The sequence below is a fragment of the Sceloporus undulatus genome, chromosome 4 (assembly GCF_019175285.1).
Source record: "Sceloporus undulatus isolate JIND9_A2432 ecotype Alabama chromosome 4, SceUnd_v1.1, whole genome shotgun sequence".
Taxonomy (NCBI): Eukaryota; Metazoa; Chordata; class Lepidosauria; order Squamata; family Phrynosomatidae; genus Sceloporus; species Sceloporus undulatus.
Window position 1 is genome coordinate 28,571,061 of NC_056525.1, and position 10,015 is coordinate 28,581,075.

The window sequence follows — 10,015 nt, forward strand, 5'->3', positions numbered from 1 at the left end:
TAAATGACACTACTCCCATTCCTGAAGGTTTCTGGAAGCAGTAAATTTACATGATCCATCTGAGTATTCCCCCTCACTCCAACTCCACTGGGAGAGGGAAGTCTACAGAAATGGCCTGGGCAGTTCATCCAATCAACCAGATGCTTCATCCCCACCCCAATGTAGGCTATTGCTACAGTGAGGTGGCATTTGCACTACAGAGGTAATCTAGTTTGACACCACTTTAATTGCCATGGCTAGTGATACAGAATTCTGGGAACTGTAGCTTTGTGAGACATTTAGCCTTCTCTGTCAGAGAGTGCTGGTGCCACAACAAACTACAATTCATCTGATTCCACAGCATTGAGCCATGGCAATTAAAGCAGTATCAAACTGGATTATTTCTGCAGTGCGGATGCAGCGTGAGTCAAATGGCCAGTGGGCTGCTAGAGATCAGCTGTATGTACTACACTAATAAAACTCTAGCAGTACTTTTCATAATTTTTGTGGGTTTTTCGGGCTATGTGGCCATGTTGTAGAAGAGTTTATTCCTGTCATTTTGCCTACATCTGTGGCTGGCATGGAAGAAAGTTGTGTATAACTGCAGAGGCTTAGTCATGAATCTTATCATTGTGATGGACACTCAGAAATAACACAGAGATCATAGCTCAGTGGCATTGCACATACTTGAAACACAGAAAGTTTTAGGTTCAAATCCCTAAATTTCCAGGTTGGGATGGGAAAGAAATATGCCAGAAATTCTGTTGAACCACTAGTAGTCTGTGCTGGCAGTATTGGTCTAGAGAGGAACCAAAGGCATGACTCAGTTTGAGACAGCTTCCTATGTAGCTATACATATGAATGTAATTATGAGGAAATGTGTATCTAACTATAATGTAAGATCTTTTAAAAAACAATATATAGTGCTGTATATTAAAAAGCAGAAGTCAACATGACATCCAAAGAAAGTGTGTGAGTAGTTGAATTCTAGCCAAGAACAATAGTGCAAACAGATTCAGTATGTGAGTGAATTAAATTTCTGACATGATGTATTTAAAGAAAACGATGCTCCCAAAGATGAGAAAATCAAGGTCTTCCCATTATATTTAAACAAGTGTCTATATTAGAAGTGGTGTGAGGTGCAGGAACAAGACATATTTAATTTTAGAAGAATGCAAATATGTGTGTCTGTGTGTATGCTTACACATGTGTATGTGTTGTTGTGTGCCTTCAAGTAATTTCTGACTTCTGGCAACCCTAAGGCAAACCTATCATAGTTTTTTCTTGGCAAGGTTTGTTCAGAGGTCATTTGCCAGTATCTTCCTCTGAGGCTGAGAAATAATGACTTGACCAACACATCCAGTGGGTTTCCATGGCTGAGTGGGTATTGAGATCCTGGTCTCCTGAGTTACAGTCCAACTATCAAACCACTACATCACCCTAGCTGTCATTTGTTTATATACATATCATAAAATCGGATCACTGCAAGCCACCTTGAGAATATCCAGATTCAATTGAAAGATCCAAAATTTATTGTGGTGTGATGGGTTTCATGCTCTGTTGATTATACCTATAATTTCCTCCTCCATACCAAAAGTGGTGATCTCCAGTTTCACCTGACTGACTCTCCTTGTCCTTTCTTTCTATACCTGCCAAGCATGTCTTGTGTCCAGTAGAATAGATTCTTAGAGACCAGTGTGATATATTGGTCAAGAGTATTTGACCAGATTTAAATTTGTATTCAGTCATGAGTGTTAGTCCCTGTCTCACACACAGCAGTTCACAAGATTGCTGTGTGAATAAAATTTGGGAAAGAGAGAGGACCAGGCATTTTAGGCTGGGTTCCCCAGAAACGGCATAGAAGAAAAAATGAATAAATGCATTGCCAGGGCCAGTTTTACTTCTTAACAATTTTGAGGTATGTAATTGAGTTAATCATTTTAAAAATAATTGCACACTATAACAAAATAGAGAATAAAACAGAGCCACACACCAGAGAGTGACCAGGTTATTTCACGTGATGCATTTCCTTAAATCCTTTCACACTACACAGTTAAAGCACTGTGATTCTGCTTTAACTGACATGGACACCTCTAATAGAATAAAGCCATGATGGCGAACCTATGGGCACGCAACACCATTTTCCCCAGCACACGGGGGGGGGGGGAGATGGATGAGGCGTGTGCCTGTTCCTCCTCCCTTCTGACCCTTTTCGGCCTCTGGTTGCCTCTTTGGAGGCAGCTGAAGGCCAGGAATGGCACTGGGAGAGGGGAAGGAAGAAGTGTGTACCTGTTCCTCTTCTTCCCCCTGCCTCTCCGGGCCTTCAGCTGTCTCTGGAGAGGCAGATGAAGCCCCGGGAGGGCAGGGGAAGAAGTCCTGCTCCACAGAGGGCGGAAGTCCCACCCCTGGCAATGGGTAACACCCAGTGCCACAAGACCTTTTAGTTTGGGCACTTGGTCCCTAAAAGGTTCGGCATCACTGTAATAAAGGGATTTGTAGTTTAGGGAGCTGTATTCCAGCCTGAAGATAAAGCACCCTTGTAATGGAGAGCCTGCCCAGCTGACCAATCAGGAGGCAGCTGAGGGCCAGCCAGTGAAATGAGGGCCGGGATTTGTGAACATTCCGGGCATCTGTTGGGGATGAGCATTTGGAATGTTCGCGGTTATGAGGCAGTTAGGGGGTTAGAACCCAGGGGGGAAAGGCTGGAGGAGAGGTTGGGGAAGACAGTTGATAGAAGTAGGTCCAGAGAGGGACAGGAGTTAAAGTAAAGAGTCTAGAAAGGAGAGACTCTATTTAACCAGACCCAGGCAGAAGGGTTTGAGTTACTAGTTTGGTTGAGATATAGAGTAGCCTTAGTGGCTGGGATATTAAAAGAATTACCCAGAGAGGGACAGAGAAATCCTAGGATAGATAAAGAGGATAGAGGGGAAGAAAGGAACATAGTAACGAGGGAAAGAATACACTTGTAACCAAAAGGAACGCGCCTGAACTAAGTTCACGTCATATATGTTAAGCAACTTGTTCAATAAAGTTCATATGGTTTTGTTTCATCTTAAAGACGTGTCGGCCATATCTGTTTATCCACGCTACTATATTGAATAATACTGTGAACCCGCCATATATTAAAGGGGGTTCATTACAGGAATTGGTGGGCAGCGGGGTGGGATAATAGAAGTCCCAAGCGCCTGCCACAGAAGAGAGGTTAGCCGTTACAGCCCTCCCTCCATAGCTGTCATCTTTCGGCCTCTGAGGGAGAGAATAGGCTGGCTCAGCTCCATCAGGGCCACCCTGAAGATAAAGCGCCCTCCCTCCATAACTGTCATCTTTTGGCCTCTGAAGGAGAGAATAGGCTGGCTCAGCTCTATCAGGGCCAGCCTGAAGATAAAGCGCCCTTCATCCATAACTGTCATCTTTCAGCCTGTGAGGGAGAGAATAGGCTGGCTCAGCTCCATCAGGGCTACCCTGAAGAAGCAGAGCCCTCCCTCCGGTCCACCTGCCTTGGTCCAGGCCTCCGAGGGAGAGAAGAACTGTTGGACCTGATCCCCTCCCCTCCCCCCTCACCATTCCTTTCTCCTTTTCTGCCGTGTCTTTTAGATTGTAAGCCTGAGGGCAGGGAATCATCTATTATCCCCTCTGTTGTAAGCCACCCTGATTCCCAGTGATTGGGCAGCATATAAATAAATCCTATTATTATTATTATTATTATTATTATTATTGGGAATTCTGTTTGGAGAGATCTCTAGAGATTCACAAAATGTTATCCATAGGAAGTTCCATGACAGATAAAGTGGAATCATAGTGCTTACTTGTGTAGGGCAAAAAGGCCCCTGCAGTTAATCCATGAACAGGGAACATGTGCCCCCCCCCCCCCAAATGATTATACATTACAGTTTCCTTAATTCTTCACTACTTCCAATGATACAGACAACTCTCTATACCCATTTTTTTAACCTCTGGATTCAAATATAAATTCCAAAAAATGAATTTTGATTTTGCCATTTTATATAAGGGGCACAGTTTACTAGGGCTAGCCTGAAGAAGAAGAGCCCTCCCTCCAGTCCATCTGCTTTGGTCCAGGCCTCAGAGGGAGAGAAGAATACTGGACCTGATTCCCTCCCCCCCTCACCATTCCCTTCTCCTTTTGTGTCGTGTCTTTTAGATTGTAAGCCTGAGGGCAGGGAACCGTCTATTATCCCTCCTGTTGTAAACCGCTCGGATTCCTAGTGATTGGGCGGTATATAAATAAAACTTATTATTATTATTACTACTACTACTACTACTACTATGCTACTGTATATAATGGGACTTGAGTGTGCCTGGATTTTAGGTCCGGTCCACATGGGCCTACAGGGCACCCTCGTCAGTAAAATTAGAGGAATACTGGGGGTTCCTCAAACAACAATGCCAAATGACATCCAATAGAATACGCCACTAGCCAGTCCAAAGTTCAAGATTACAGAGAGCAATACTACCAGTCCAGCCCGAGGTCAAGAGTGCCAGAGGGTTGGTAAAGTATCCGGTCCGAGGTCAAGTAGGAAGCCAGGAGTCATATCAAGCAGTACACTGGTACCCCGGGATACAAATGCGCCGCCTTACGAAATTTCCGGGTTACGAAAAAAAATCCATTCAAAAAAACTGTTCCGGGTTACGAAGGTTATTTCGGGTTACGAAAAATTTTTTGGTGCTTTTCGGCGCTATTTCACACGAAATCGCGGCTTTTCCCCATTAGCGCCAATGGGTTTTTCGCCTTACGAAGTATTCCGGGTTACGAAAGCGGCGGCGGAACGAATTAATTTCGTAACCCGGGGTACCCCTGTATTCACTAATGAGAACTAATAGACTCTGACAAAGAGAGCTCAGCGTCTGCCAGGTGTCTTATATCTAGCTCCCTTATCACAGCTGCTGATTGCCCAATGAGCGTTTCTCAGCAAGTCTCTTGGAACGCCGAAGGCATGCCCTTTCTAATCTCCTCTGGCTAAAAGTAGGAACCTCAATGCTCTGCTGCTCTTTATCTCCCAAGTCTGGCACTTCTACTGGGGCAAGGCTGGGCTCCACTGGAGGAGATCTCACAGAGCTATGGTCTGGATGAGCCAAATCCACTGGGGCTGGGAGAGCAGAGCTGGAACCTGGCAGGGCAGAACTGGGGCCTGGCACAGCCTCAGGTTCCTCCTGCACCTGAGGAGCTGAGTCCTGCTTGTCGTCCTCTGAGTCCTCCTCGTGGCTGGCCATGACAGGTCTGTGAGCCGGCTTTTAAAGGTGCCTCTCTCACAGGCAAGCCTCCTCTCAAACAGTTGGGCTGGACTGATGTTCAAAATGACCTGAATAGACTAGAAAGCTGTGCCAAAGCTAACAAAATGAACTTCAACAGGGAGAAATGTAAGGTACTGCACTTAGGGTGGAAAAATGAAATGCACAGATATAGGATGGGGGACACCTGGCTGAATGAAACTACGTGTGAAAAGGATCTAGGAGTCCAAGTAGACCACATATTGAACATGAGTCAACAGTGCAATGTAGCAGCTAAAAAGGCCAATGCAATTTTAGGCTGCATCAGTAAAAGTATAGTGTCTAGATCAAGGGAAATAATAGTGCCACTGTATTCTGTTTTGGTCAGGTCCCACCTAGAATACTGTGTTCTGAGCACCACAATTCAAAAAGGACATTGAGAAGCTGGAGCGTGTCGTGTCCAAAGGAGAGCGACTAAAATGGTGAAGAACAATGCCTTAGGGAGCTGGGGATGTTTAGTCTGGAGAAGAGAAGGTTAAGAGGTGATACTTGAAGGGATGTCATATTGAGGAGGGATTAAGCTTATTTTTTGCTGCTCCAGAGACTAGAACACAGAACAATGGATGCAAACTGCAGGAAAAGAGATTCCAGCTCAACATTAGGAGGAACTTCCTGACAGTAAGGGCTGTTCGACAGTGGAACACATTTCCTTGGAGAGTGGTGGAGTCTCCCTCCTTGTAGGTCTTTAAACAGAGGCTGGATGGCCATCTGTTGGGTATGCATGGCAGGGGGTTGGACTGGATGGCCCTTGTGGTCTCTTCCAACTCTATGATTCTATGATACAAAACAGGCTTCCCAGCTTTAGACAGACATCTCTTTCAACCTTGCTATCTAAGATCCTCCAATTGAAGATACCCGAGATTGAACCTTGGACCTCCTACATTCAGAACATGTGCTATACCAATAGGGAATAAAGATTCATTCAGCACCTGAAGGCAGTTTTTTTTACTTGCCTGATTAAGTTGGTTTTAAGTGTATGTTGAAGATTTCATTGAAGATTCCCCCATCTGAGTTCATGTACTTCTAAGAACAAGTCACTGTCAACATGACACAAGAAATGTGGCTTCCTCCTAGAACCAGCTGAACAAGAGTTGTACTGCAGTCTCTTGCTTACCTCAGAGCTTGGGGAATTTCATGATGTAGCCGCAAACTGAAAATGTGTCAAATAACACAGGCTGCTTTCTATCCCAACCTGACTTTGCAAATTACCTTTGGCAGAACTTGTCAGCAAGTATATTTGACTAACATCATAGGATGAAGGAAGATGGCAACCAACCAAAAAGTTTGTCCTGCCAAGATTTTTTCACCAGACATCAGACCGTGAACACAAATGTGGGTTGTGCAAGACAATGCATAGCATATTCTTATTTCTTCAGTTACAGTATCAAACATTTGTAGCTCAGTGCCATAGGCTGAGTAGTAATGTGGTGAAAATTATATTGTTTTAGTATGAGTTCCTTGAGGATATTGGGAAGCCAGCAAAATACTATGCTTGAGCAATTGTGGGATGTCTCCTTTTTCTACTCCTGCCATAAGAATAAGGACTCCTGTATGTCTTTTAACTTATTCTGTCTGGCCTAGGCGGTATCCAGATGCACCGGCCTGGATACGTGCTAGGGTTGCCTTGGGGCATCCTTTCCAGATGCCCCACAACCCTAGCACATAACCACGGCGTTGTAATGGCAGAGCCCTGTCTACATGGGCGCTGCCATTACAACATCACGGCCGCGCCACAGCCAAACAGCGCGGCGTGGACGTGACGTCCTGGAGCTGCTGCAGGGTGCTTGCAGCACCCTTTTAGTGGCACCAGAAAGAGCTCTTTCCGCCGCGCGTATCGTTGGTGCGGCCTTTAAGCAGCCGCGCCAGTGATACACAGAGAAAGGGTCCGAGCAGTCTCTTTCTCCCTTTCCCCGCCGCTGTCGGGGTGTCCTTGGGGCATGAAGCCCCAAGGACACCCCTTTCCAGGCTGCGAGGAAGCGGCATTTTGCCGCTTCTCCAAGGCCAGGAAAAGCGGCGAATCGGGGCCTCCAGTGCTGCCGCTGTAGCAGCTGAGGCCCCAATCCATTGGAGAAAGGGGCGGGTGCAGGCCGCCCCAAAGGGGTGGTCTGTATCCCGCCTAGTTAGCCTTGGGATCAGTAGAGGGGAAAAACATGAGGGACATCATTAGCCATTATGGGGTGTTTTCTATGTAAAGTCTTTATGGGGCTGCAATGTATATGTGGAGCAAAGGAGAAAGATGTGTGTGTGTGAGAGAGGGAGGGAGGGAGGGAGATAAGAGCAGACATATGGAGGAATTGAGAGCTTCAGAATGTTACTTTTTTGACTTCAGTTTCCAGAATCTTCTAGCTAGCATGATCACTGGCTATCCTGGTTGGGGGATGGTGTGACTTAGGCCTGGTACATACCTGGGATTTTGTCTGGAGTGGCAACGGCATTTTTTCCTGCGGAGGGAAGCCGCCAAACCACATGGCTTCCCTCTGCAGGAAGAAGAACCCGCAATAAGCGGGTTCTTTTTCTGCCGCGCCAGTTACATCCAAGTGTGCCAATGGTGCATTCATGACGCAATTGGCGTGATGCGACGTGCGGACACTATGCATCCGTTACATCATAAAGGCAGCGCCCGTGTACGCAGGGCACTGCCATTATGCTGCTGCCAGTATGTGCTAGTGCAGTTGCTGCGTGGTCCCATAACCCTAGCACGGCACGAGCATGGCACTATAGCACCCTACTGTCCTCTAAAGTGGTTTTTCAAAGTCTCAATCGGATCCTGCCTATGGAATCATTGCAATGGATTATTCATTGTTGTTGTTGGGCATCCTGAAGTCATCTATCATGGTGTTTTCTTGGCAAGCTTTGATTAGAGGAGGTTTGCCATTGCCTTCCCCTGAGGCTGAGAACATGTGACCTGCCCAAAGTCACCCATTTCATGGGATCTGTTAAAAAAATTGAGAGAGAAAGTGAGATTCCAATAGCAGTAAGCATTGTCAGTCAGATCACCAAATAGCCTAAGAAAGAGAAGCCAGAGTCACAATTTTGTCAAGTCTGGAACTAGAAAAACCCAGTTGGTCTCCAGTTGATATGAGGAGTGTTAATAGACTCCCTGCTTTTGTATTTCAGGTCTGAAGTTAGGCATGGAGAGGGATGCATATGTCATGATTGCTGAGAAAGGGGAGAAGCTGTATCACATGATGACGAACAAAAAAGTGAACCTTATCAAAGACAGGAGGAGAAAACTGAGCACTGTTCCCAAGTGCTTTCTTGGCAAGTAAGTGGTGTTTGGGTTGAAAAGGCTCTTTCATTCCAATTAACGGAAAAGATCACGGGATTTCTGTGGATGGTATTGTGAAGCCAAATCAAATGGGCTTTGATGGAATGTAATTGGAAAGGTCTTTAACCTTCATTACAATTAGTTTATTAAAATTAATCATTCATTCCTTCTTAATGCCCTTGGACTAAATAGGAGCACCAGATTTCAGAGTGTGGGTGTGGGGAATATAATTTGCAGATATCATTCCAGATCTGGGAGGAGGAATGAGAAGACGTTAAAGGCAAAACAAATACTTGAATCATAAGCAGAAAAACCTTTTGACAGCCCATCTTCCTGCCTAGTCATTTCCCACTTTTTTTCCTCCTGAGGAGGAGATATTTAAAGAGATTATTTTACAGTTTTTTGTTTGTTTTGGTATCAAAACCAGGTATATAAATTGAGTAAAGCTACTTTTGGTAGGACAAAGAGTTTTTACCAATGGGGAAGGAAGAATGCTAAGGCTAGACATTAGGAAATAATTTTTAGCCTTGGAATAATAATGTGGAAGGGAAAGATAGTGCAGGCAAGATGTGTCCATCAAGAAGAGATTAGAAAAGATATTTATACCAGCAGTACACTTCACTGACTCCATGCATCTGAGAGCCACGTGAAGTAATTTGAAAGGGCCTTTCAGGTTCACTAGTGTCATCATCGAAGCATGTTTGGCAACTAGCCCATGGCCCACATCCCAGCCAGGCCCTGTGGATTTTCTCCGTCTCTTTAACCTTTCATTCTGTTCATTCACTCAACTTCACTATGACCCAGACAATGGGTCTGAGAATAAAGAGCAGTAGATACCACTATGCACTTGTTCATTGGCTGTCTGCCTGCAAAGCAAGCAGGTGATATCAGTGACTTGAAAAAGTAGGAAGAGCAGGAAAATTTGGTAACAATTGCAGTAAGAACATAGCCTCATTGAGAGGGGATCCCTGTTCACAGTGTCTTTTTCAACGGCCTCAAAAACTGCAGCCTGGCCTTCTTAATTGAAATTCAGTCATGATGATGCTTCTTAGGGACAGCTTATCTGTCTGCAGGGGCATTCACACTTATTTTTTTTTTTGTCCAGAGGACATCTAGATCTCTGCAGTGATGCAATACCAGATCAGTATTCCTACTACATTTTCTGTTTCCAAATCTCTTCATGGCATTTTAAGCCTGTTGCCATTCACACTTGCTACTGTTTCGATTTAAAATGGAGGTGCCACCATTTCTGGAAATAATGCAGTGCAATCTGAAACGATTCAATAGCTCACTCACACTACTGAAGATGTGGATCACTGCAAGTCTTAAAAAAAGATGCGTTTAAGGACCCGGTGTCAAATAGTTTTTTGAAACTATAGTTTCAAAACTGAATTAAAGACTATATTGTTTAGAGAAGCATTCCCAGAGGTGAGCCCCTCTCTGACCCAGGAAGCCTCCTTCTAACCATCCATCAAGAAGCCA

The 10,015-nt window shown here is 44.9% G+C and overlaps 1 protein-coding gene across 2 annotated transcripts in view; it reads left to right on the forward strand.

Annotated features, from left to right (window-relative positions):
• The window catches only part of PREX1 (phosphatidylinositol-3,4,5-trisphosphate dependent Rac exchange factor 1), a 323,175-nt gene that overhangs the window by 189,603 nt on the left and 123,557 nt on the right, over positions 1-10,015 (forward strand). For both annotated transcript variants that reach the window (XM_042464631.1, XM_042464630.1), the window contains one exon: positions 8,383-8,530. In XM_042464631.1, the coding sequence (XP_042320565.1) occupies positions 8,383-8,530 (148 nt within the window). The remainder of the gene's footprint in view (positions 1-8,382; positions 8,531-10,015) is intronic.